This window comes from Vidua macroura, chromosome 30 (assembly GCF_024509145.1).
Source record: "Vidua macroura isolate BioBank_ID:100142 chromosome 30, ASM2450914v1, whole genome shotgun sequence".
Lineage (NCBI taxonomy): Eukaryota > Metazoa > Chordata > Aves > Passeriformes > Viduidae > Vidua > Vidua macroura.
In genome coordinates this window covers 2,052,781-2,080,743 of record NC_071600.1, presented here as the reverse complement: position 1 = coordinate 2,080,743, position 27,963 = coordinate 2,052,781, and the positions used below count along the sequence as shown (strand labels likewise).

General features: G+C 53.9%; 2 protein-coding genes and 1 pseudogene across 2 annotated transcripts in view; 2 read left to right on the top strand and 1 right to left on the bottom strand.

Annotated features, from left to right (window-relative positions):
- LOC128820667 (uncharacterized) overlaps positions 1-27,963 on the bottom strand; it is a 2,212,279-nt pseudogene that overhangs the window by 1,249,954 nt on the left and 934,362 nt on the right.
- LOC128820644 (zinc finger protein OZF-like) overlaps positions 1-27,963 on the top strand; it is a 53,527-nt gene that overhangs the window by 16,621 nt on the left and 8,943 nt on the right.
- LOC128820771 (serine/threonine-protein kinase pim-1-like) lies at positions 9,913-14,157 on the top strand. The gene is made up of 6 exons (XM_054001605.1): positions 9,913-10,646; positions 10,745-10,795; positions 11,000-11,366; positions 11,981-12,157; positions 12,400-12,553; positions 12,790-14,157. The coding sequence occupies exons 1-5, from the start codon at positions 10,020-10,022 to the stop codon at positions 12,504-12,506; spliced, it is 1,329 nt and encodes a 442-aa protein (XP_053857580.1). The 5' UTR covers positions 9,913-10,019; the 3' UTR covers positions 12,507-12,553; positions 12,790-14,157.

Here is a 27,963-nt window from a genome sequence, read left to right as displayed (position 1 = left end):
TCCTCAGCACCCGTTCTAAGCCTACCTGACCTTAAGAAAGAGTTTAATCTGTTTGTGAGTACAGAAGGGGGAATTGCATATGGGGTATTAACCCAGGAATGGGGAAGACAAAAAAAAACCAATTGCCTACCTCTCAAAACTATTAGACCCAGTAGCCAGAGGATGGCCAACTTGCCTACAAGTAATTGCAGCTGCAGCTATCCTGATAGAAGAAGCCCAAAAATTGACTCTGCAAGGGAAAATTAAAGTCCACACCCCCCACGATCTCAAAACAGTGCTAAGCCAAAAAGCTCAGCAGTGGTTGACTGACTCCAGAATATTGAGGTATGAGATCATCTTAATGAACACAGGGGACTTAGAGTTAGTCACCTCCAAATGTCTAAACCCTGCACAATTTCTTACCGGAGAACCCCTAGCAGATCTAGAACATGATTGTGTTGAACTCATAAATCTACAGACCAAAGTGAGAGAGGATTTAGAAGATGTACCCTTGCCATACGGGAAATCCCTTTTTATAGATGGGTCCTCAAGAGTAGTAGAAGGGAAAAGAGCCTCAGGATATGCTGTCATAGATGGGGAAGACATGAAAGTCATGGAAAAAGGGAAACTGCCCTCGAACTGGTCAGCCCAGTGTTGTGAAGTCTATGCTTTGAAAAGAGGATTAGATCTGTTAAAGGGAGATCAAGGAACTATTTACACAGACTCGCAATATGCGTTTGGGATCATCCATACCTTTGGAAAAATTTGGGAGGAACGTGGCTACTTAAACTCCAAAGGGAAGAACCTAGTACATGAGAAACTGATAAAACTAGTATTAGAATCCTTACAAAAGCCCGCAGAGATAGCTGTGGTGCATATAAAGGGACATCAGAAAGGACACACACGTGAAGAAAAGGGAAACCGATTAGCAGATCAGATAGCTAAAGAAGCAGCCTTAGACCCAAGAAACCCAGTAAAAGCTTTTAAAATAGAAGTAGGACCAAGTAGAGAAAGAAAAAAGGAAGAGCCGAGGTTCAGTGAAAAAGAATTAAAAACAATAAAAGAACTAGAATTACATCAAGGGAAACAAGGAGAATGGTTAACTCCTGATGGGCGTAGGTTCCTAAATAAAGCCCTAGCTCAAAGAGTGCTAGTAGAGTTACACGAATTGACCCACTGGGGAATCCAAGGTTTGTGCGACCACTTCTTACGGGAAAATTTATGCCTTGGAGTTTATGATCTGGCGAAAGCAGTCACAAGAGGGTGTGCGATTTGCCTGAAAACTGACCAAAAGGTAATGAGAAAAATTGCGTATGGGGGAGGAAAAATTGCTTTGAGACCTTTTCAAAACATACAAGTAGATTTCACTGAAATGCCCTCTGTGCAGGGGTACAAACATTTACTAGTGATCGTAGATCATCTCACTCACTGGGTGGAGGCCTTCCCAACCAGAAAAGAAACTGCACAGGAAGTGGCAAGAATAATCCTAGAAAACATCATACCACGATACGGCCTGGTCAATAACATTGACTCGGACCGAGGCCCACATTTTGTTGCTCAAACTTTGCATCAAGTAACAAAAGCCCTGGGGATAAGGTGGAGATTACACACCCCATGGCATCCTCAGAGCTCTGGAAGAGTAGAAAGGATGAATAGAACCCTTAAAAATGTGTTAACTAAATTAATTGAAGAAACAAAAATGAATTGGCTCAGGTGTTTACCTCTCGCTCTCTTGCGCATCAGAACCAGACCTCGGTCCGACATGGGGGTCTCTCCATATGAAATGATGTTTGGACTCCCTTTTTTTAATCACCCCTTTCAGTACAGCAGATTATCTGGAAGGGGAGGCAGCAACCCAGAAATATTTAGAGGTCATAGGAAAATCCCTAGAAGGCCTCCGAAAGAAGGGGTATCTTCCCCAAACTTCCCCTCTAGACACCAATGCGCACAACATCAGTCCTGGGGATTGGGTGTTGATAAAGTCCTGGAACACTACTACTCCATTAACCCCCAAATTCGAGGGACCTTTCCAGGTACTACTCACCACACACACTGCAGTGCGGACCCAAGAAAAAGGCTGGACCCACGTCACCAGAGTCAAAGGACCAGTGCCACCCCCGGACGCCGGACCAGACCCAACAGTGCCACCTGCCTCCTCTTGTGCATGGACAGTAATTAAGAAACCAGAGGACCTAAAATTAACTTTAAGGAAGACTTGCTAGAGACTGATATACAGTAAGGTGTTAAGAACTGTTTCTGAGTTAAAGTACCATAGAAAAGGTTTAAGTACTTGGTAATTGTTTAATAAGACTAAGTGTCCTTTAGCAAAAGGAGTTACAACTTGGTTCCTAAAGAACAATAGAATTACCCTCAGGCCTGAGTGAAAGCATACAAATGTCAAAAGAAGTTAGCCCTCAAAAGCCAAAGACTGTAAGTTGATGCGGGCTTAAGCCCGATCAAAGAAATAGAGGAGGGATTTGTTATGAACAGTTTCCAGGTATTCCCCAGAAACGTGGTCAGGGCTTTCCTAGTTCCCATGGCAACACTAAAAGACCGATATTGAAATGCTAATTAGCTAATTGCTCTGTTTGTTTTCTTTAAACTACCTGGGAACAACCGGCCCCCCACCCCTCCACGCTGCCACTCTGAGACTAACATGCAAATAGAAACCCCTTAGGATCATGGGAGTATTTTTAGGAGGGAAAAAAGAATATAAATCAGAAACTGAACACAGCAGAGAAATCCAGGCAAATGCCCTAGCTGAGGAAGAGGGAAACACATCCCCTGATTGACTTTTAACTGTCGCCATCACCTAAGAAGGAACAGACTAGATTAGGCTCTGAGAAGTAGGGTGATAGAGGGACAGAGAGCCCTGGTGCTGCCACCAAGGAAGGGGCGGGGACAGCTGTTGTTCTGGACTTCAGCAACAGACTCTGCACACCACGCCTCCTCATCCTCGGGCCACCGGTGTGCCACAAGGAAAGGAGAAAGGACAGCTGCTGCTCGGGATTCCAGTGACCGACTCTGCACGCCGCCTTCCTTCTGGCTGCCTGGAAAAGCTACGACTGCGGGGGCGAGCTCTGCGTCGAGCCCCCTGCCCAGCTGATCTTTTTAATAAAGAGCTGAACATTAATAAAGGCATTAGCCCTGTTCATTTCACTGACTTGTTCAGACTTGCTGTGGCCTTTGACTTTGATCACCTTCACATGCTTCCCTTAAAATGTCACCAGCTACAGTTCAGAAATTTTTACATTTGTAGCCAAGGACTCACATTGCTGATTTCACCAAGAGAGCAGCATTTTCAGTGTCAGAACACCTCTGCCTTTCCCCATCAATCTTATAACTCAGAGATGCTCTAGGACAGGTCTGCACCCTGGATTGGAGCTCCAGCTTGGACTGAAATCTCAGGAAGACTTCCAAGTGTCCTTCTGATGGCACTGGATGAAGGGAGATGCAGCTCCTTCCCTGGCTGCAGTGCCAGCATTGCCCAGAGCCGGGCCCTGGGGACAGCTGTGTCACCCTGAGCCAGCTGTGCCCCCTGCCAGAGCCCCCAGTGCCGGGCAGCTGCTCCCAGCCCTGTGCTCTGCAGAGGGAACTGGGCCCGGGGCTGCAGAGCTGCCCCACGGCTCTGCTGCAGCTCTGCCTGCACAGGAGGGGCTGCACGCCTTGGAGCCCCGGCCCTGAGGGCAGAGGCTTGGCTGGGGGCACAGGAGGGAGGGGGCTTGTTCAGAGGGAGGGGCTGCACTGGAGGGGATCCTCTGCACATCTCTAAACTCTCCCTGCCACAGCATTTCTGGCTTTTGTTTTCTCTCCTTCCCTGATCTTCTCTCTGCTTCCTGGAGATTTTCCTCCTGCAGGTGTTGCCCTGTGCCTGATCTCTCTGTGCCAGCACTCCCAGACCCCAAATCTCTGTGCCCTCTCCTTGGCCTGACAGAACCCTGCCTGTCTGCAGGGCAGTGGCTGGGGGCAGGTTCTGTTTGCAGCTTGGAGAAAGGAGAGCTCAGACTGAGCCTGATGGCTCCAGCAAAGGTGATGCTGCTGACCATGGGCAGCGGGGCTGCAAGAACATTAGGGATCTCCTGTGGACCTACTGATCACTAAAAGTAACAGTTCTGATGTCTCAGGCAGTTGTCAAAATTAATAATCAATAATTCTTAATCATCCTTTAATATTTATCACTCCATCCCATCCATTTTCCAATGGTAGGAAATAGAATACAAAGTCTTAGGAAATTTCCTAATTTTTATCAAAATGCTTGTCTTGGAAATATTCTATGACTGGTCAGAACCCCTCAGCATGTCAGAGCTTCATGAGCATTTCACCTGCCCTGCACCAGAAATACCCAGAGTTGTACTCACAGGGTCTGTGGGCATTGGGATGTTCCAGCTTGAGGAGATCACTGCAGGAGCTGCAGCTGCATTGTCCTGCAGCCAGAGGTTCCTGTGCCAAGGGCTGGCAGTGATTCTGCCCCAGGCACTTCTCAGCACCTTCCCAGCCCTGACTGATTGAAGCTCTCTGTGCCTCTGGGCTGTGCCCACGCTGGCTGCAGGCAGTGCCCCAGCCCTGCTGGGCTGGGAGAAGAGCTGCTCATCCAGAGAAATGTGCTTTTGAAGCTCTGCTTGCTTACCAGCATCACCCTCTGTGCCAGGAGCCCGGCCCAGCTCAGCAGCACAGACACAGCACAAGGACTTGAATGAGCCTCTGGGGCTTTGTGCTCAGGCCCTGAACATCAGGCCCTGAGAGGGAGCTGCAGAAACCTCTCCAGAACTCCCAAGTCAGAATCCAACTCCAAAGTTTCTTTGACTTTTAATGGGTCCCAGTGAGGGACACGAGTGAGAAAGTGTCCCCAGGCCCCAGGCAGAGCAGAGAACTGGAGGCACTGATGACAGGTGGGGACAAAGAGAAGCCAAGTCTTGGTGCTGTGGGGCACAGCAGGGTCTGTGCCACCAAGGGCTGTCAGGAGACACCTTGTCCTGAGGCCCTGGGGCCTCCTGGCACAGCCCCAGCCAGGCTGGGCACTGTCAGCCCCTTGTCCTGCCCTCAGCATCCCCCCCTAGCCCACATCCCAGTGGCCTCAAGGATCTGCTGGAAGGAGTCCCTGGGGAGCCTTGCTCAGGAATGGCCCTGGGGGCTCCACAATGCTCCCAGGCACTGCAGGTTTTTCAAAGGACTTTGCCTTTGGCTTTTGCCTTGCAGTCTCTGAGAGCTTTCTGCAATCATGGCCTCCAATTATCTGCTGTAATTAGTCCCTGGAGAGGCTTTGTCAGGAACAACACTCAGTGGGGCTCATTAATGCTTCAAGGTATTCAGTTCTTTTAAGGTACTTGGTGTTTCCCTTTTGATACAGACTCCGTGAGAGGTTTGTGCAATCATGGCCCCAATTATCTGCTTTAACGAGTCCCTTGAGAGCTTTGTACTGACACTCAGTGGGGCTCATTAATACTTTGAGATACTCAACTTTTTTCAGGTACTTTGGGTTTTCCTTTCCACACTGAGAGGTTTTTGTGCCATTTTGAGTCTCTGAGAGGTTTTTGTGCCATCCTGGCCTCCAATTCTCTCCTCCAAGGAGTCCATGAGGGGCCTGTGTTGGGGATGGACCTCAGTGGGTCCCATTAATGCTTTAAGACACTTTGGGGCTTTCTTCTGCCTTTGACTCCTGGAAAGGTTTGTGCAATCTCCTCTCAGGCCCTGAGGTTCCAGGGCTCAGCTCCAAATGCACCACGGGGCTCATTAGGATCAAGCAAGTCCTGACAAGACATGGCTCTGCCTTGATTTCCCTCTGGCCTGGGGCAGTTCATCAGTAAGTTTTCCTACTGCAATTATGGAGAAATGTTTCAAAGAGCTTCTAAAAAACCCACATTTTTAGTATAAAGTATGTATTTCATTACTGTTCTTTTTTTGAGGAGATATGACTACAGCATTCTGTGACTGATATTGATCCAGGGTCTTTCCTAATGAGGCCTGGCCTGCTCAGAGAATCTGTGTCTTGAGTTGTGACCCAATGAGCACAGCCTTGCTCCACATTCCCTAAGCCCATCCAGTCTATCCTCACTCACCTGGGACCTGCTTTGCTCAGAGGAGTGGCTGTGCACAGCCAAAGAGGGGTTTGCTTCTTCTTTTTCAAGCAATAGAAAACTCCTGAGTTTCCCCACTGAAAACAGACACCCTCCTCCAAGTGTGTGCCATGCCCAAGGTGCCTCCAATGTTGGTTCCCCTTCCCCAAGGCAGAACCGTGCAAGGAATGATTTAGACACACAGGAATTTCTGTAATAAACACAGATACAGAGTCGGCTCAGGGCAGAATTTGACCAGCTCCTGGAGGACAGAGCAGCTTGGAACTCCTTGCAGCTCAAAGCACCCAGTGGGTTGTTGGGAGGTGTGGGAGTGACCCAGGAGTGAGGGAAGGGAAGTGCAGAGAGCCCTGGAAGTGCTTCTGTGCAGACAGGCTGTGGGGAAGGGCACTGCAGAGCTGCCCTGGGCCAGCTCTGAGGGTGGATCATCATCCCAACCTGCCCTGGGCCATTGCAAGGGGCTGTGGCCATGGTCACTGCACTGACCCCACAGTGCCAGCACATTGCTCAGGGCTGCTGTCAGTGCCCAGAGCCAGAGGGGATCCCGTGCTGGGGGCTTTTGCCACGGCCACCTGCCCTGTGCCGCGCTGGCCGCTCAGGCGCCGCGGAACCAGCAGCAAAGGGCAGTGCCAGGGCCAAAGGCCAGGTCAGCCAGACAGAAAGGGGCCGTGCTGGGCACTGTTTCCATGGCAGCCCTCACTGGGGGTGACACCTGGGTCACCTGTCCTGGCAGTTGCCATGGAAACCCAGCTCAGTGGAAATACAAGGGTGGACAAAGGTTTTAGTAGGGCCTGTCACAACAGGACAAAGGGGGGTGGTTTTAAACTAAGGGAAGGAAGGTTCAGATAAGGAGAGATAAGAGGAATTTTTTGATGATGAGGGTGGTGATACACCAGGGCAGGTTCCCAGGGAGGTGGTCAGTGCCCCATCCCTGGAAAAATTCAAGCCCAGCTGGGACAGGGCTCTGAACAACCTGATCTGGTGAAAGGTGTTCCTGCTTGTGGTGATGCACTAAATAGTTATTTAGTTGTTGTTTTGCACTGGGTGTTTGGGAATTTGCACTGAGTAGTTTTTATATTGCACTATGGAGTTATGTCACATTGGTTTATTCCACACACCTTTCCCCTCCCCCTGCTAAGCCTCAGGTGTGGTGGTCTCTCCCTGACCTGCTCCCCTCTCCCCTTCTCCTCACCTGTGTCCCATTGGATGTGGCTTCTTGCTTCCGCCCCACCCCATTTTTCCCTGGGCTCAAAACCCCCCAGGGCAAGACATTCTCTCTCTTGCGGGCGCCACCAGATGCCTCGGCCTCTGTTACCCCCTGAGGTGTCACCTGGATCTGTGGTGGCTCCTTTAGAATAAACAGGATTTAGTCCCGAGGAGAAGAGCGCCTTTTGTCTTTTATCTGTGTCCATGCAGGATTCCCACCCTGTGCTCAGAGGGGACCAAAGGGAATTCCTACACCTGCTCATCGCGGGGTTTGGATGAGATGAGCACTGCAGAGCTCTTCCCATCCAAACCATTCCAGGACTGCATGAGGAGAAGGGGCTGCTCAGTGGACTCCATCCACTCCCTTGACTCCTCATTGTCTCTGCTGGACCCCACATCCCACAGCCAAAGCCGGCCCCTTCTCTGCCTTTCCTCCCCCTGCCCCAGGGGCTGGCAGAGCCAGGGTGGCACAGGTGACCTTTGGGCTTTGCAGGGCTCAGGCACAAGGGCCGGGACAGAGTCAGGGCTGAGGTCACACTCTGTGGGCTGGGGCAGAGCCCAGCCAGGAATGAGCCCTGAGGCAGCAGCTCTGCAGTGCTGGCCACCAGGCCGGCTTGCCAAGGGAGGCTTCTGGCCATGCCCTGCAAGCAGCTGCTGCTGCCAAGGTGCCTTTGGTGCCTCAGGCTCTGCCTGGCACAGCTCCCAGCACGGCACTCTGCCCTTGTGCCCGAGGCCTTCCCTGGGCTGGGGCTGGCCTGGAGCTTTTCCTGCAGCGGGACCTGCCCTGCTCCTGGCACAGGAAAGGCAGTTCCTGCTGGAGCAGGAGGCTCTGCCTGCAATGGGCTCAAACCACTCCAGCAAGGCCCTGTTTGCAAAGCCCCCAGTGGCAAATGAAGGAGGGAGGTCGCGCTGCTTTTGGGGTGAATAATGCTGAAACCAGCCCAACTCCTCCATCCCGAAGTTCCAAATCCTCAGAGAGAGCTGAAGCTGTGGCAGGGATGGAAAAATCCCCAGAGAAAGGAACAACCAAGTGACACCACTGAGAGCTTCTGCAGAGCTGCTGAGCTGGTCCAGCCGGGGCACATCTGACCCACAGGGCAGCACTTCAGACTAGAAAAGCCCCGTCCCAAATTTTATGGCAGCATCTCCTGACATTTCCCTTCCTGGGGGCTGTGGAGATTCCTCCCTGCAGTGGGGACACACCTCAAGGTCACTGCTCCAGGCTGAGCCTGAGATTTGCTCATGGTGGTTGGTCTGGGGGAGTGACATCAATCTCTGCTTAAGAACTGGGTTTTTTTAAATACAATTGCTTCAAAATTTAACACAATGGCTTCCTGTTTCAGCCTGAGTGTCCCTGCAGAAGAACAGGCTATCTTTCAGGCAGTTCCAGAAGTACAGGGTTCTCATTTCATGAGGAATCTGGGATGCAAATGGCCTTCTAAGAAGGATAAAAGCGGAAGCAATGGACTAGAAATAATTAGAAAAAAATGCCCTTCTTCCAGACAAAGTCCACCAAGTCAATCCCTGCATTTCTCCTTTTCAAATTTTTTCTGTCACCTGCTCTCAGAGGTCCAGCTTGTTCTGGTGCTTATCATGAACTGACTGTGCTCTTGATTTATACCAGCACAGGAGATGCAGAATCACCCAAACTGAACACAGAAACAAACAACCTCTGTCAGCCCATTTTCATCTTCTAGATCACTTTCCAGCTGTCCATGGAGATGTGGGAATGATGATCACACAACTCTCCATTTCTGGCTGCAGGCTCTGGAGATTCTTTCTCTGCATTCAGTCAGGCTTGTATTCCCTAACAAGTCCTGGTTCCACCTCCTGTTTTCCAAGGCTGGAACAGTCACAATGAAAACCTCACCAGTGGCACAACTGCCCAGCTCAGCAGGAAAAGAAAGAAGAAGCTGTCAAGTTCTCCAAACCTTTGTCCTGCTTTGCTGCAAGAGTCCTCCTGCACACACGGTGGAAAGCCAAGAGAAGCCGCAGTTGGTGGCACATCTTGTGACAGGAGCTGCACCTCGTTCTCCAGGAAGGGTTCTTGAGAAGAGCAGACAGGACTGTGGAGAAGATTCCAGGAAAAACTGAATCAGCTTTCCCAAGTGAAATGAAAATGGAAAGAAACAATCCAAGATGTTTTCCTCTATTTATTTCTCTGCTCCCTTTTTCCATCTTGCACTACTTCTCCATGCCATGAATTCCAAGTGCATCTCACCTCTAAGATCGGTGAGTTAGTGAGTTTCAGACACTCTAAAATACCATGAGCTGCACACAGTTTGCCTTCCCGTTTTTGCTGGAAAGCAATGCTGGACCCATAAGTGCAGGGCCAGGGCCAGGGAATCCTCCAGCCAGGGAAGGCGCTCCGAGAGTGTTTGACCCTCAGCAGGGACAATGCACAGCAGCGCCCAAGGGGATTCCTGTGCCCCTGGGCAGGAGTCCAGACTCTGGGTCTGGGCTGAACACGGCAAAGTTCCCATGTTTGGACAGGCTCAGGGGCTGCCCCGGGGAGCGCGGGGCTGGGCGCGGGGGCGAGCGGGCAACGGACAAACGGACACAGGGACAAACGGCCCCGGAGCTTCAGTTGCTTCAGTTGCAGCAGCAGCAGCAGCAGCGGCAGTGAAAGCAGCGAAAGCAGAGACTTTGACGACTCCCTCTTGCATCTCCTCTCCCTCTCTTGCTGTCCCGCAGCCTCTCCCGCTCTCCCTTTCCCGCTGTCCCCTCCTCTCCCGGTCTCCCTCTCCCCTGCCGGGTCGGGCCATGCCCCCGACCCGCCCCCGGCCCCGGGCGGGGCTGCCCCGTCCCTGTCCCTGTCCCCGTCCCCGTCCCTGTCCCTGTCCCTGTCCCCGTCCCCGTCCCTGTCCCCGTCCCCGGCCCCGGCCGTCCCGCCGCGGTCTCGCCCCCGCCCGGCTCTGGCCGTGCTGGCGCTGGCGCTGCTGGGCGGGCATCAGTGCCTGGGGCTGGGGCGGCATCGCCGCCCTTTGGCTCCGCCTGGCCCGAGCCCGGCCCCGGCCCCGACGTGGGCTCCAGTCCCGGCCCCGGCGCCGGCTCCTCCCGGGCCCCGCGGAGGACACAGGCGGCGCGGCCGCTGCCGCCGCCTCCGCTGCGGCTTCCCCGGCCCGAGCTCCGCCGCTCGGCAGCGCGGCCGCCGGCCCCGAGCCGCCGCTGTCCCGTTGCCAGCAGAGAACGCCTGGGGATGGCCGGCCCGGGGCGCTCGGGGGGCGCTCGGGGGCCGCTCCTGGCCCCGGGCCGAGCGCTGACAGCCGCGTCCCGCCCGCAGGGAAGGCGCAGGAGGCCCTGCAGGAGCGGTACCGGCTGGGTTCGCTGCTGGGCAGCGGCGGCTTCGGCAGCGTCTTCGCGGCCACGCGGCTCTCGGACGGCGCCCCGGTGAGCGGCGGGGCCGGCGGCGGGCGCAGGAGGAGGAGGAGGATGGGGCTGGGCTAGGCGGGGGGCGAGCTGAACCCGCTGCTCTCCCTTGCTCGCAGGTGGCCATCAAAAGGGTGCCGCGGGATCGCATCCGGCACTGGGGCGAGCTGGTGAGTGAGCGGGGCCAGCGGCAGAAGCCGGGCCGTGCCGGGCGGGGATGAGCCGGGGCCCGGCAGGGTGGGAGCTGCCGGGAGCCCTGCAGGGAGAGCGGGCGTGGGCTGAGCGGGGCATGCAGAGCATCCCGGGCTGGCTGAGGGCTTCCCCAGCCCCGGCACGGCCTCAGCCCCACTGACGGCATCGCGCTCCTCCCGCAGCCCGACGGCACCAGCGCACCCCTGGAGGTCGTGCTGCTGGCCAAGGTGGCCTCTGGCTGCGCTGCTGTCATTCAGCTCCTGGAGTGGCTCCAGCTCCCCGACAGCTTCTTGCTGGTGCTGGAGCGCCCGGAGCGGTGCCAGGACCTGTCGGGTTTCCTGGCGGAGCGGAGGTTCCTGCCGGAGGAGGAGGCGCGGGGGCTGTTCCGCCAGGTGCTGGAGGCCGTGCGGCACTGCACCAGCTGCGGGGTCCTGCACAGGGACATCAAGCCCCAGAACATCCTGCTCGACCTGGCCACCGGGCAGCTGAAACTGATCGACTTTGGCTGTGGCGCCTTCCTCCAAGACACAGCCTACACCCAGTTTGCAGGTGAGCCCTGCCAGGGGATGCTCCTGGGCATCTCATGGCCCAGCCGGGGTGCAGCACCGGGGCTCCCCCTATTGCAGCTGGGATGGGATTAATGCTGGAGCCAGGTTGATTTGGGTGGGGGTGTGAGGGGGTCCAGCTCCCAGCCCTGCTGACAGCCCTCAGCACCCACTGTGCCCGGGGCTGGGGCTGGAGCTGGGGCAGCCAGCCCGACAAAAACCCCCATGGGGGTAGCAGAGAGGGGGGTCTGACCCCGTGCCCTGGACGGTTTGGTGTGCAGGTGAGAAGGGCTTGGACTGCTCTGCTCCCCTTGTTTGCCTTGGCTTGTTCACATTTTTGGGGGGCTGTGCAGGCAGGTAGTCGAGTGGGTTTCTCCACCACTGGATGAGTTTTTCTTTTGTGTGTCATGGTTGGGCCTTCCCAGGGTTTCTGCTGCCCTCTTCCAGCACCAGTGGCTTCTTTTCCAGCCCCGAATCTGTACACAAGTCCCAGGTGCTGGCGAGAGGGCAGTGGTCACCCCGTGTGCCACTGGGGCAGCCCCCACATGCCCAGGGGTGCTGGGGCCAGGCTCTGGGAGCAGCAGCATCCCCCTGCTGAACTCTGTCTGTGTTCCACAGGAACCCTGTCCTACAGCCCACCAGAGTGGATCCACCACCGACGCTACCACGGCGAGGCAGCGACCATCTGGTCCCTGGGCCTCCTGCTGTGCCACCTGGTCATGGGCAAGCACCCGTTCAGGAGGGGCCAGGAGATCATCTGGGGGCGGATCTTGTTCCCACGACGGCTCTCGCAAGGTGGGTCCTCATCTCTGGCCACGGGGGCAATACCAGTGCTGGGAGACAGCAGCAGCTCGTGGGCATCCCGCTCTGGCAGCTGCTGAGGAGGTGGCACAAGTCCTGCTCTCCTGCTCTCCTCCAAACAGAGAATCCATGGGGAGGTTTAGGCCCAGCTCTGGGCACACCCAGCATGGCCGGGGCATGGGAACAGTGGGAGCAACTTCTCCAACTGACTGGTCATTCCTGGTTTCTCTCCCCAGAGTGCCAGGATGTCATTAAGAGGTGTTTGTCCATGCAGCCCTTGGACAGGCCGTCCTTAGAAGAGCTTTTCCGTGATCCTTGGGTGCAGGGTGTTCCTCTGCCCTAGAGGATGGGAGAGATCCACGTGCACAGTTGGATCCAGGGGCCTGGCAGGTAACAGCTCCACACATCTCTTGGCAATCAGCGGCAAAGCCAACCAGACAGGTTTTGTGCTGCCTGTAGCTCTGAGCAGGGGTCAGCAGAAGGGAACACGCAGCTCTTGGGCTGGAGCTGAGCTGGACACCTGGTGTGGCAAGCACTGCTGGCCACCATCCCCCGGGTTTTGCTTTTCCTGGTTCCCTGACAGCTGGGGCCCTGGGCAGAACCCTGACAGCCTGGTCTGGCCCCAGGGAAGGAGAAGGAGCCCCTGGAGAAGCTGCACCAGGTGGGGCTGCTGCTGCTGGAGACACCAAGGACAACCTCAAGGATGACAATCTCTTCCTCGGCCTGGCCAGCTGAAGATGATGGACTTGGATTCTGGCACCTTCTCCAAAGCCAGGCTCCACAAGGAATTTGCAGATGAGTCCACACACAGGGGGATGCTCCCAGATTTGGGCATTGCTCAGCCTGGCCAGGAACCAGAGGTTCCCCCTTTGCTGGGGCGGATGCAGCTGATCCTTCAGTCGGCTGCCAGGCTGCTTTTGGCAGGGCTGGGGGCATGGGCTGGGGTGGGTACGAAATGGGAGTGGGCTCCTGGCCCTGCCAACAGCCCCCAGCACCCACCGTGCCCCGGGCTGGGGCTGGGGCTGGGGCAGCCAGCCCGACACAAACCAACCCCCATGGTGGGAGCAGAGGTGGGACTCCAGAACCTGTGCGGGGGCTGTTTTGCTTTGCAGGCAAGGAAGGGCTCGGGCTGCTCCACTGCCCTTGTTTGCTTTGGGATCACCGTTATTTTGGGGGGCAGTGCAGGGGGGAAGGGAGAAAGCCTGGGCTTCCCTCACCTGTGGGTGGGTTTTTCCCTGGCGTGCAGGGGTTGCGCCTTCCTCAAGCCCCTGACAGAGATAAGATTTTTGACCTTTTTTCTTGTTCCCCTTTTTGTCTGTAATCTATTTTCAATCATGTGTTGTGTGTTTTTCTAGAGGAAGCGTTCTAGGTGGGGTCCAGTCTGGATCAGGAAGTGCTTGGGAGCAGCTGCGGCGTGGATGGGCCGTGCCCTTGGAGAAGGCTGAGGACATCGTTTGGGACCAGCTTTTCTTCCAGCGGTGGATGGCGTCAGGTGGGTCCCGTCTGCTTGGCATGGTGGGATCAGAGCTTTGGGGAGATGGCAGCGAGCACAGGAGCATCCTGCTCCGGGCAGCTGCTGAGGGCTGGATGTGCCGTGGCTGGCTGCAGGCTGGGCACATGTCCTGCCCTCCTGCTCTGCTGCCAAAGGCAGCAGTGATGGGCAGCTCTGGGCACCGCTCTGGGCACGGCCAGCATGGCCTGGGCACCGCGGGCGGCTGGGACAAGGGGACAGGAGCCTTCAGCTGACGGGCGCTTTCTGCTTTCTCTCCTTGCAGCCGGGCTCTGCGGGTGCTGAGGCTGCTCTGGGCTCTGCCAGGGCTCTGCTGGAGCTCAGCACCGGGCCAGAATCAGCCAAAGAAGAAATGGTGTGACCTGCAGCACTGCCTTGCTTGAGCATTTCAGCAACACAGCTCAAGTTTGCAGAGTGTACACCTCCCAGGGAAAACATGCCACCACCCAAAAAATAAACTTGTTCAATAGCTTCTGAAATTAAATCAATCTGGGATGACCCCAAATGACGTTTTGTAGCTTGCTCAAGCTGTAGCTCAGCCCTTCTCTGAACAGTTCTCTCCCCCACCTGCCTTTTACTTCCCAACTGCTCCCTCTTTTCCCCCAGTGAGTTCCCAGCCCATGGCAGTCTCCATCACACTGCTGCCTTCCTTGGTGCCCCTCACCACGAGGAAGGCCGAGCCCCTGGCTTAGGGACTCATCCTGTCACTGGCTGAGGAGCAGCAATGTCTCAGAGGTCCAGTGGGATTTTAGTGTCATTCAGAGTTGCTCTCCAGCCCTCAGCTCTCCTCACTGCTGAGTTCCCACTCCCATTTCCTCGTCCTTTCAGCAGGATGAGCTCTGTGAATCCCTTTGAGCCTCCCCACTCTTCCCAGCCCATGCACCCACCTCAGTTAGGCTGAAGCTGCAGCTTCTCTGTCTCCTCTGGCACACCAGTCCAGTCCCCTGTGTGGGGAGCCCCAGCCCCAGAGCACCGCACTCAGCAGTGCAGTCCGGGCTGGAGCAGCTGCCCTGCAGCCCTGGCTTGGCTCTTGGTGGCAAGGGAATGCTCCCTGTTTGCAGCTGTCCCTGCAGGATGGCCCCAGGGCAGAGCCCAGCCGGGCTCCCACTGCAGCCCCTGAAGCTTGGGGCAGACAGTGGTGCCAGAGCTGAGGTTCACGGGGAGCACCCGCAGCTGTGGCTTGCAGTCAGTGTTGGCAAATGTTGTGTTCTCATCTCCTGCAGCCTGTGGGGAAAGCAACCTGTGCTGCCAGGCCTGTGTGTGCCAGGCCTGTGTGTGCCAGGGGCTCTTGGATGTCTCTGTACCCATGGACAGAAGGCTCTGTGTGTGCCAGGGGCTCTTGGATGTCTCTGTACCCATGGACAGAAGGCTCTGTCTGTGCCAGGGGCTCTTGGATGTCTCTGTACCCATGGACAGAAGGCCCTGTCTGTGCCAGGGTTTCCATAGTGTCTCTGTAGCCATGGGTATGGAATAGCACGGACAGTGACTGTGTCAGTCACGTTGCTTGCACGCTCCTTCCTTTGCATACAAGACACATCCATGCACACCCCCATGCACATATACATTAAAAGGACAGGGAGGGAGAGAGATTTCCCTCAGAGCTCCAACTTTGGCATAACTCACCTTTTAGCCAGTGGCCAGGGGATTTTTTCCCCAGCTCTGTGTGAGAAGGTGTCCAGGAGCTGAAGGAGCAGCATTTAGAAGCAGTTTCAGGATTTCTAGGCAGGCAGTGGAGCTGACAACCATCCACGTAACTCGCCGTATTCATCAGGATGTGCTGCTGGTTCTTTGGGAATATGGCCCAGTGGAGACACGAGACTTGGAAAAATCCCAGCTCTCTGTGGATTTGTGCAAAGGGGGAGCAGCAGAAACACTTTGTGCCTGCTCTGGGGACACAAGGTCCAAGGAGCTGCGATGGCAGAGGGTGAGCTGGGCTGGTGGCAGGTGAAGTCCTGGTTCATGACATCCCAGAATGGCACAGGACAAAGCTCCAAGCACCCCCAACCCCACTGATGAAGTCTTTGTGATGCTGCACATCCTACAGGAAAAGCTGCTGTCACACAATGCACTGGGATTTGTAAGTTTCATTTTCAATACTTTAGGTCCAAGTTTCAAACTGCAATATTTTTGCCCTCAAGACACAGTCATGCACAATCCATCTCTCATCCTCCTATTGCTTCAACTCCAATTTAAAAACAAATCTTAATATTGGAAACAAAACCGAAAATCTTTAGAAAAAGGATGCTGAGGTCAGTCTGTAAGATGGATCCAGGCCATCAGAACATGCCCCAAGTAAATGAGTTCTCCTTTTAAAAAGATCAGTTACCTCTTAATCCAAAGTTACAGAAGATTTTCACTAGACATTTTTTTCTTGTTTTTCTCTTTCATATTTCTCTCATTTTTTCCTTTCTTTTTTTCTTTTTTCTTTTTGAGCAGATAACACATCCTGAAAAAGAAATGTACAGCAAATGAGATACATTTCTGATAAACAATGAAAGTATTTACTCCTCTGTTTACTTTTCTCTGGACACCCTGATGTAAAAAAACTAGCAGATATGAGCAGAGGTGTAAAGTGTTTGCTTTGCACTAAGCTGGAGTTCAGCACTGCTGACATCCTGATGCAGCCAAGAGTTGCAGAATTCTTTTGCACACCTCGAGCCATGTGTTTGCAGGCACAGCACCTGCAGTGCTGACACACCCGTGCACGTGAATAACTCTGTTACTCCCTCCCAGAATTTGGGCTGTGCCCCAGAACGAGGTGCTCCAGCCCTTTGCTCCTGGTTCCCGTGGGGAGCAGCTCCCTTCCCTCTGGCTGAGCTGCTCAGGCAGAGCCCGGCAGCTCCTGGCCCTGCAGGGCTGAGGCTTTTCCCCGTTGCTGGGCACAGACTGATGGAGCAGCACTGCTGAACACGGGCACACAGAGGGACCAGCAGCAGCTGCCTTTGGCCACCTGAGGCTCCAAGGCCCAAACTCGGAGCAGACAGGGCTGGAAGAGACTCGCAGGCTCCCTGCTGGCTCTGCTGCCCCCCTTGTGCCCACCTGGGAGCCCCCAGGGCCAGCAGGGACTTGAGATGGCAGCCCTGGGCTCCTGGAGGTTGTGCAAGGAACGCAGCTGGGGACTCCCTGTCCATGGGCAGCTTCCAGATGGAAAAGGCTGCTGTGCCCAGGCAGCTCCAAGGGCAGAGAAAGGAGGGTCTCGACCACGGGATCTGTGCCAGTCCCACAGTCCTGGGCAGCAGCCACCGAGCCCTGGGGGAGCAGAGGGCACAGCAAGAGGGACAAAAGCAGGCAAGGTCAGAGACTGGAGAGAGCCAGACCCGGGAGCAGGAACAGCTGCTCCATTGCACTCTTGGAGAAAGCTCTTGGCTGGTTCAAAGCGCTGAAAAGCGTGAAGGGCAGAGAGGAGGCCACAGCAAACAATGCTCCTGTTTCCACAGCCTCCCCTCTCCGTGTCCCAGAAGGAATTGGGTGGACTGTGTTCTTCTCTCCGAGTTGTCTGGTTCAGCACGAGCAGCTGAGCACCAGGAGCTGAAGGAGCTGAAGCCTCAGGCCACAAGAGCTGGGCCAGAGGAGACTTTCTGAGCAAATGAATGCTGCTAACATGGACCTGGCTGAATGCAGCAGATGGAATTATGGAATCACAGAATCCTTTCTGTTGGAAAAGACCTCTGAGCTCATCCAGTCCAGCTGGTCACCCAGCAGTGTCGAGCCCAGCACTAAACCATGTCCCTGAAGTGCCAAGGCCTGGACAACAGCCCTGAGTGAGGCCTGAACAACAGGCCCTGAGCCAAAGGTGGCCTCTGGATGAACCTTCCAGCCAAAGGTTATCTTTGGATCTGCTCACTAATGAAATATGCATGGTCATTAGCACTGTGATAGATGTATCCACTCATTAGTGAAACATGTATTGACCTTTCTGTATTTAGAAGCCAGACAAGGCCATGAAATCTGACATCTGGCCTTGTTTGGGGCTGAATGGTCAAAGTCACCTCCCTTGGTTCCTCCTGGGCCCTGGCCAGGCTTTGGGAGGACGCCAAGAGGAGGATGAAAGCAGATGTTCCCGCACCAGAAGTGCTGTCAGTTTGTTCATTCAGCACTGTCAGAGCTGGGCCCTCTCACAGTGAGGCTGGAGCCTCACCTGTGGCTGGAGGCACCTGCAGGAATTGCCAGTGCCCAGGAGTGGCTCTGCAGCCCTTGGCTGTGACAGCTTCCCCAGCTGCTGTGTGGATCTGGGGGATGGTAAAGCCTGAGGGTAACTGGGGCTGGATCTTTCTTAATCACTGCTGCAATCTTGGGTGGTGATGGTTGGGTGCATTGCTGAGCTGCTCCTTTTGTGATTCTTTGCTGCTTTGAGCTACAGTCAATGACACTGATTCCTTCAGTTGGTGTCTGTGTCTTTGGTGCTGACCCTGCCCACTGGTGAAACAAAACTGGCACAGTCTGGCCAGCTCACAACAAAATCTCACTTTTTAAATGTAAGTGTGAGTAATCAGTCCCATCAGAAATTCCCAAAAAAGTACTGGCCAAGACCCAGCTGTCAGTGGTAAAATTTGTGAATTGTGTACAATGAATGAAGGAGGAAGGGATGAAATTGGCTATTTTTGTAGGATTTGCTGATACTCTGATGCAGGATGCTTTTTCTATTACTGTGAGAAATAAAGTGATTAAGGCTGCTGGGTTTTTCATGTCCCAGACAATCCACAAGCTGCAGGATTGGTTGAACGGGTGAAGGGGTTGTTAAAAGAGCAGTTGAAAAAATGAGGAATGGGAACCTGTCCCCATGGAGAAGCCATCTCCCAGATGTGCTCCCTGCCCTTAACAATGGCCCCCTGGGGAAATGGAAACCCCCTGGCTGTGCACGGCTGCTCCCAATTTGCAAATACAGCCATGGACAGTGAGACTTGGACTGCCTGGGAAATTGTTCTGGCTGTGATGGCCCTGGCAGGGCCAGCCCAGAGGCTGCAGGGCTGGACCTTCATGCATTGGAATTAATTAGGATAAATCAGAAGCAAATGAGAGTTAACAATACAGGAACAGGAATCCAGATTCCTCCAGGACACTTTGGTTTGATAACTGCTCACTGGAGTTTGGCCTTGCAAAGTGCTCATGCCATGGGAGGAGGAACTGATGCAGATTATCAAGGGAAATTGGAGGAATTTGGTTAAACAATAGTGAACAAGATTGGATTATTCAACCCCATGACAGGGTAACACAATTATTGATATTGTCAGTTTTTAAAACAATTGGGAAAAAAGGAGATCCACCTCAAATCACTGCTGTTGGTGGAGATAAAGGGTTTGGATCCAACAGTGCTAATAAAGGAGCCAGAGTGTGGGTCCAGAGGCCAAAAGGCCCTCCCGAGGCAGCTGAAGGAACAGCTCTGGGGAAAGACAGCACTGTTTGAATCCTGAAAGCTGGGCAGGAACGATGGGAATGTGTCCCTGCAGCCAAGTGCTCTGTGTGAGAACAAGTAGATATTACAGGAGATTGTTTTACACATCCTGCCAGACCAAATCTCCCTGTTTGCCCCAGGGAAAACTCGTGACCTGGACTCCATCTAGGATGGAGCCAGGGCCAGGCTCTTGTACTGCCCCAGGTGTATCCCTTGAAGGCCTTTTAATAAACACCTGCTTTATCCCTTTAGCCCTGTCTAGCTCTGTTCTAGGTGGCCTCTCAAGGCATCACCACCAAACCAGGGGAACACGGACCAGGCCTGGCTGGCTGGGCCTCCTGGGGACCACCTGACCACCTTGGCATGTCGAGGGCTGCTTCTCACCTGCCCTGAAGCACTGGGGCTCTGGGCTTTCCTTCCACACTTTCTCAGTTGTGTCCCTGGCAGGGATCTCTTCAAAGTACAAGAAACTTCAGTGTTTCAATGTAACTGAGTTCTTGAGGGTTTTGTGACATCACTGAGAGTGTTGTGACATCACAGAGCTGGCTGTGATGTCACAGAGTAGGGCGTGAGGCTATAGAGCAGACTCTGCCATCATAGAGGGTGGCTCTGTGGCATCAGAGAGTGGATTGTGACATCACCAGGTAGCTGTGTAACATCATAGAGCAGGCTGTGACATCACAGGGTGACTTTGTGACATCACAGACTTCTGTGACATCACAGCACTGCTGTATGGCATCACACGGTGACATCATAGAGCTGGCACTGTGACATCACAGAGATGGCTCTGTGACATCACATGGGCAGTGTGACATCATAAGAGCAGTGTGACATCACACAGGCTGTGTGACATCACAGTGACAGTGTGACATCATAGGGGCAGTGTGACATCACAGAGATAGCTGTGTGACATCACAAGGGCAGAGTGACATCATAGGGGCAGTATGACATCACAGAGTGGGCTGTGTGACGTCACAGAGATGGCTCTGTGACATCACAGTGATGGTTGTGTGACATCACAGGGTTGTGTGACATCACAGGGCTGTGTGACATCATAGGGGCAGTGTGACATCATAGGGGCAGTGTGACATCACAGCAATCATTGTGTGACATCACAGGGGCTGTGTGAGGTCACTGGGGAGGTCACTCCACCCCAGCCCCCCCTCACAGTTCCCCCAGAGAAGTCCAACGCTGCTCGTGCACAGCGGGGTCCCCTGTCCCCCCGGGTCCCCCCGCCCCCGGCGCCGCAGCCTCCCCCAGAGGATGTTCCACGAGATCGACCCCAGAGCCTGACACGGGGACGGGGGACGGGGCTGTGGGGGGTGGGACAGGGGGACAGGGACCCCCCGGCAGCGTCCCCGTGTCCCCCAGGGCCAGAGCCTGGGCCAGGGCTCCTTCACCCTGTTACCAATGAGGGCTTGAGAGCGCTGAAAAAATCCCAGCAAGGGAGCAGCAAAAATCAGATTTAATATTCAGCGACAGCACGGCAAAGTTCCTTGGCAAGAGTCACTCTGCTCCTGACTGGACACTTCAGGTACATCAAGGAAACAAAGCAACAACAAAACCAAACAAAATCCAGGCAATCAGACCAGAAATTAGCCAATAACTGAGGCTTTCCTTCCTCTGGAAAAGAACTGTCCTTCTCGGCCAGGCACCCATGGCCACAATCGGGATTTCACCTCCAACATTGCCTGTTGTGACAGACTGGAGGAGATTGTTGGCTGGAAACATTTCATGCATGGGGAGGAAGGGGCAGGTCCAGCCTTGCCCTGCCCTGGAACCCCAGCCCTGCCCTGCCCTGGAACCCCAATCCCCCCAGAGCCTCTATCCCAGCCCAGCAGTGGCTGCCAGTCCCTGGCACAGCACAGGCAATGCTCCACAGCCACTTCTGGAGCCCCAGCCCAGCTCCTGAGTGACCAAATGACCCCAAGTCCCAACTGGGGGATGGGCCCAAGAAGACCAAGGGGTATTTAAGGCTGACCACAAGGCAAGCACACATCTGGACCCTACTTCCTCTTGAAATTTCCATCTGAACAATGCTGGAATCCAGGAGATGGTAGCTCTGTGTGTGCTTCTCTAAAATTTTTTTGCCTATCTTTCTCTCTTCTACTTCCATCCACTTGCAAATGTTGATTAACTTAAAATTAAACAGGCATAGAGTTTGTCAAGTTGAATGGGCCAAGTTAATGCATTGAAAACTGTTTTTTGTTCATTGAATATCATATTAAACCTTTTGCCAAACTTTCTTTGATTTTCTGAAGTTCCCAGTAAAGGCTGTTTTGTTGTCTGGAGCTCCTGAGAATCCCTTGTGGGTATTTCTCCACTGCATTCAACACAGAGTACACAAACAATTGTAATTCCTTATAAATGTCTCCCTTGAGTGAGTTTTTTAGTGGATGGGGCTCAGGGCTTGTGTGTCCTGCTTGGCACAGCCCAGGCAGGGCTTTCACAGCCCCATCCCACACTCCATTTCCCAGCTGGAGCTGCTGGTGCCTCTGAGTTGTGCTGCCCCAGCCCCAGGGACGCTCTCCTTGTCTGCCCATTCCCCCACGGTCTCTGGGCAGGGATGGCCTCAGTGGGGGCTGCTGACATCCTCAGCACCTTGGAGGCTGCTGCTGAATTTTACTGCTCCAGAGGCTTCTCCAGCCTTCAGCTCTTCAGTTCAGGAATTCAGTGCCCCAGGGCTCATTAACGTTCAGAACACCTTGACAAGCCAAGCCTCCGGGAATAATGTAATTTAATTTTCAAATCTTTTGTGGTTAATTAGACAGATTTCAGAAGTGTATTCAAGGTGAATGTATTTTTTTTTCAAAGATAGTGAGAAAAAAATATTAGGTCCTGTTTAGATTTTTTTTTCTCCTAATACGTTGATATGTGCAAACTCTGATTGACATTGAATCCAGGAACCTCCTCATGCAGTTTGAACAGATATGAAAATCAAGACCCTTTATGGCTGACAATCAATCAGACTCTGTCCCTACCCCCACCCCACCATTTCCCCCATCCAAGCCCTGGGTAGGGATGGCCTCAGTGGGGGCTGCTGACATCCTCAGCACCTTGGAGGCTGCTGCTGAATTTTACTGCTCCAGAGGCTTCTTCAGCCTTCAGCTCTTCAGTTCAGGAATTCAGTGCCCCAGGGCTCGTTAACATTCAGAACACCTTAACAAGACAAACCTCTGGGAATAATTTAAGTTTTCAAATCTTTTGTGGTTAATTAGACAGATTTCAGAAGCCTATTGCACACAAATACACTATATTTAAAAAGACAGTGAGAAAGATTTTTTAAGTCCTGTATAGTTTTTTTTTTTACTGTTAATACATTGATAAGTGCAATCTCCAATGGACAGTGAATCCAAGAACCTCCTCATGCAGTTGGATTAGATATGGAAATCAAGACCCTTCATGGCTGACAATTAATCAGACCCTGTCCCTACCCCCACCCCACCATTTCCCCCATCCAAGCCCTGGCACTCAGAGCAGCCTTGTGCAAATCTGAGCTCCCTCCAGCCCAGGCTGCACCTGCAGCTTTCAGCTCCTTGGCTCCAACTCCCACCTGCTTTCCCTGGAGAAGGAGCTGCCCGAGACACAGAGGGATGTTCATTTCTTGTCAGAAAACAAAGCCAAGGGAAGGCACAGCTCCATCCAATGCAAAAGTCATTCTTCTCCCTGGCTGTGCCCTGCCCCTGATCCCCACAGCCTGTCCTGTTCCCTTCATCCCTCCTTTGCCAGGCACTTTGTGGGACAAGGCAGCTCTGCTCTGGGGATGGAGGGAGCTCCAAGTGCAGCCACTGGAGTGGGAACCACAACTCATCAGGTTTGTGTCCTTTGAGGGACCAGGAACTGGTGAGACTCAGAGGCACAGAAAGTTTCTCTTCACGGCAAACATAAAAACTCTGAATATGATAACATTTAAGAAACATCAAAACCCTTCCTTGAACTCCTTGTGACATCCCAGCAACATCTGACATGTCCACCATCCACAAGGCTTTGCCATACAGGAAGGATTTTAGACAAACACAGAAGAAGAGGTGCTATAAAAGATAAAAATGGAAATAGGATGCTGGCTAAGGTGTTATTTAAAGTTCTGAAAGATTGGGCAACTCCCTGAAGCTGAAAGCATGAAGCCACTCAAGGGAGATGCATTGGGATGACCATAGAGCAGCTGCAGGAAGAAATCTGGGAGAAATGGGAAGGACATAGAACCAGCAGCTGTAAATGAAGAGATGTCCTTACACATAGCCATTTAACTAGAGAGCTGGAAACACCTGAAGCAAGAGGGTCATGAAATATTAGAAAGAATGTTGGTGGCAAAGGTAAGGGGGAAGATGAGTATTTCTTCTCCTGCCATCAGTAGAAGAATCCAGTAGATAGAAGAAAATCGTATTCCTGTTGGGAAAACTTTGCCATCTCTTAAAAGTACTCAAGTGACCCAGATAATAAAAATGTTATTGCTTTGCATATTATGAAATGTACAAGTACTAACACCTGTGCCCCTTTCCAGGCAGACATCAGCTGTGTGCCCACAAACAGGCAGTGCCACTTGTGCCCTGAGGTGCCCAGCTGGGATTGAATCTCTCAGAGAGGAGCTGAGGGAGAGCAGAGCACCTTGCAAGCTGCAGGTCCCTGCCAGCCCCACAGGGCTCCTGTGCCATCAACATCTGCTCTGCTCCAGGCTGAAACAGGGCCCAGCACGGTGCCGGGATCATCAGAGAGCTGAGGTGTGTGCTGGAATTCCATGCCCTCCCCAAGGCGCAGCAGCCCTGCATTTCCCTGCTCCAGCCTTGGTCTCCAGCACAGCCATGGAGGCTCTTTGGGCTCCTGAGTGTTCCTGCAGCCCCCAAGGGCAGCTGAGCTCTGCCTTTGGCACAGTCAGCCCTGGCCAGCGCAGGCCACGCTCAGCAATTCCTTGTCTGTGCCCGGCCTTGCTGCCAGCCCCGGCAGCGGCTGCGTGGCCCCTTGGTGGCCCTGTGCTGGCCCAGCCATGGTGCCACAGCCCCTGTGCAGGCCCAGCCCAGGACAGGAGCATTGCGGCTGGGAACGGCCCCTGTGCCGTGGTGCCCACGGCAGCCTTGGGGCTCTGTGCCCCATGGCCTCCCTGCTGGGCAGCCTCTGCCAGCTCCTGCCCAGCCCCTGGCACCTGTGGGGCTGCACAGACAGCCCTGCCCCGGGCTCTGCCGGCCTCTGGGCCAGCAGAGAGGCCGGCCAGGGCTGGCCATGGCCGGGAACAGGCCCTGAGCCCCGCAGCAGGATGGAGCTGGGCCACAGCCAAACTCAGCCCAGGCCAAAGCTGGGCTCAGCAGCCAGGGCTGCCAAGGGCTGGGGACAGAGGCTGGCGCTGACAAATGTCCTGGGCCCCCTCCCTGCTGTGTCCATGCCCCCAAGGGCACAGAGCAGCCTCCTCTCTCGGGCACTTGCCTGTTTTCAATGCCTTGCACAGGCGCTGGCCCTGCCCCACAAGGCCTGGGCTGAGTCCTGCCCCTGCACGCTCAGCCAGGCTGAGATGGACACTGATGGTTTCTGGGCCAGGCTCTCGGAGCCCAGCCCAGCTCCCTGCAAGCTCTGCCAGCTGCCCTGAGCTCTGTGCAGCACCAAGGGCCTCTCCCCAGCACAGCCCAGCCGGCTCTGGCCCCACAGCTCTGCTCAGGCCAGGCTGCTCTGGCCACTGGCCCCACGGCCTCAGCCCCTGCCAAGGGCACAGCAGCAGCTGCAGCTCAGCCAGGACTCAGCCCCAGCCATGGGGGAAGGGGCTTGCCCAAGGCACAAGGAGGCTCCCTGGCTGCCCTGCTCCCCTCGGCCTCAGCTGCTGAGAGCTCTGCAGCCCCTGCTGCCATCCCATCTGCCCAGGCCAGCACAAGAGCCCCGGCCTTGGGGCCCTCCAGAGCTGCTCCTGCTCCAGGCCCAGGGCCCATCCCAGAGCTGGGGCAGCCACAAAGCTCTGCCCATTTCAGCTCATTGCTGCTCTGATGGGGATGGATCCTCAGCCCCTTGTAGGTTGCTGATGAATTTTCCTACTCCAGAGGCCTCTTCTTTCCTGAGCTCTTCAGTTCAGGAATTCAGTGACAAAGGCTCATAAAGATTTATTTAAAACTCCCAAACAAGAAATGCTGCTGGGAATAATTGAACTTTTCAATTCTTCTGTGGTTAATTAGACAGATTTCAGAAGCTTATTCAAAGTGAATATACTGTATTGAAAACTATGCAGGGAGAACTGTATTGTCCTGTTTTCCTGTTTATAGATTGATATCAGCAATGTCCAATTGATATTGACCCCCAGCACCTTCTAATGCAGTCTGAATAGATGTGAAAATCAAGACCCTTCATGGCTGACAATCAATCAGACTTTGTCCCTACCCCTTCAGCACTCTTTCTCTCATCCAAGCCCTGGCACTCAGAGCAGCTGAGGAATGGAGTCACATCCAGGGCTGTCCCCAGGGCTCAGGATTGGGGCCAGGTCAGTGAAATCTCTTTATTGCTGATCTGGACAAGGCCATCGAGGGCACCCTCAGGCAGTTCCCAGGTGAGCCCAGGCTGGGTGGCAGTGTGGCTGTGCTGGAGGGCAGGAAGCTCTGCAGAGGGATCTGGACAGGCTGGAGCCATGGGCCCAGGACAATGGGATGAGGTTCCCCAAGGCCAAGGGCCAGGTCCTGCCCTGGGCTCACAACCACCCCAAATCCCTGGCCGAGCCCTGCCCCTGATCCCCACAGCCTGTCCTGTTTCCTTCATCCCTGCACTGCCAGGCACTTTCTGGGACAAGGCAGCTCTGCTCTGGGGATGGAGGGAGCTCCAAGTGCCACCACTGGAGTGGGAACCACAAGTCATCAGGTTTGTGTCCTTTGGGGGTCAGGAACTGGTGAGACTCAGAGGCACAGAAAGTTTCTCTTCAGGGCCAACAGACAACAATTGAACAGGACACAATTCAATAACAATCACACTCTTCCCTGAGCTATGTGCAACGTCCCAGCAGCATCTGATGAGTCCACCAGCCACAAGTGATTTCCATACTAGAATGGATTTTAGTATGGAAAAGTGGTTCTATGGTAGATATAAACACAATTAAGTACTTGTATCAGGATGCTGGTCCTGGAGTGGGGGAAAAACAGCTCAAACAATTCCTGATTTGCAAAGCTGTCAGTGGTGGATGGAGAAGGGAGGTCAGGCAGGTGTTTGAGGAAATGCTGAAACCAGCCTGACTCATTTCATGTCCTCATGGCCTGACTGATCTCCCCTCTTTCCCCTTCCACCCATTGGCTTTTGTCTCCCACCAGGCCCCCCGGTGAAGAGCCTGGCTCTGTGTTCTCCATCCCCTCCTCGCTGGCACTGCCAGGCTGGGATGAGGAGCCCCTCAGCCTTCCCTGCTCCGGGCTGGACAAGCCCAGCTCCCTCAGCCTCTGCTCACAGCCCAAGGGCTCCAGCCCCACCTTGGAGGCCCTTCCCTAAGCCTGCTCCAGCTGCCAGACATCTTTCCTGCCCTGGGGAACCCAACCCAGGCCGCAGGGACCTGGATAATCCACATCCTTGATGTCCTGATCACACAGCCCTGGCCCCTTTTCCCCGTGTCAGGCTCTGGGCTGGATCCTGTGGAACATCCTTTGGTGGAGGCTGTGGCTCCAGGTGGACTGGGGGGATAGCGGGGGACAGGGACCCTGCTGGGCATGAACAGCATTGGACTTGTTGGGAGAAACTGTGAGGGGGAGCTGGGGCGGAGTGACCAACCCAGGGACCTCACACAGCCCTCCTGGGATGTCACACAGCCCCTCTGGGATGTCACAGCTCGTTCTCTAATGTCACACAGCTGGTCTCTGATGCCACAATCCATTCTGGGATGTCACAGAGCTGCCCTGCAATGTCACAGCAAAATCGGTGATGTCATAGTCTGTTCTGTGATGTCAGACCTCTGCCCTGTGATGTCACATCTGGCTCTGTGATGTCACAGAGGCAGTCTATGTTGCCATAGTTGCTTGATGACCTTACACACCCCACTCTGTGATGTCATAGCCCACTCTGTGACCTCATGTCACCAGATGATAAATTGTCTCCACCAGGTGAGCTGACACCTGGAGCTTGTTCTCCAAAACCCCAGGCCTATGGAAACCACACAATGCCCATTGTGTGAGAAGGGGAGCTGGAAGTTCACCAGCCTCAGTGTCCTGCCAGCTCAGCCAGGCCCACGGGAACATTGGGGTCCACGACCACCAGGGACCACCAGAGAGACCCCCAGGACAGAAGAGAGCATGGGTAAAGGGGAGGGGAAATATGTTAATGATTTTGGGGAAATGATTATCAGATATGTGTTTAGTCCATGACAGTTAATGAATATGTGTGCGAAATACAGAATATAAACAGAAACAGCCCTTAAAAACAAAGGGGTCCAGGAAGAATGGACACATTTCAAGAAAGTAATCTTAAGGAGGAAGGAGCAGCCTGTCCCAGTGTGGCAAAAGATGAGCTGGTGAGGAAAATGACTGCCCTGGCTGCCCATTGAGCTTTTGTGGGAACTCAAGGGAAGGAAGAGGGTGTATCAACTTTGGACAGAAGGTCAGGCAACTTAGCAAGTGTTTCAGGATGTTGTTAGGTCATGCAGAAAAAAAAAAGGAAAGAGGTGAAATCTCAATTAGAGATAAGCCTAGCCACTTCTGTGAAAAATAATAAAAAATGTTTCATAAATAACTTAATAGAAAAATGTGGGATAAGGAGAAGCTCTACTCTTTATTGGATGCAGTGGAGAATATAGTAAGTAAAGATAAGGAAAAGGCCAAAGTACTTAACATCTTGTTTGTCTCAATTTTCAATATTAGGACAGGCTGTCCTCAGGACAAGAGTTCTCCTGAGCTGGCAGATGGGCACAGGGAGCAGAACAGCCCCTGTAATCAAGTAGGAAGCAGCTGGTGACCTGCTGAG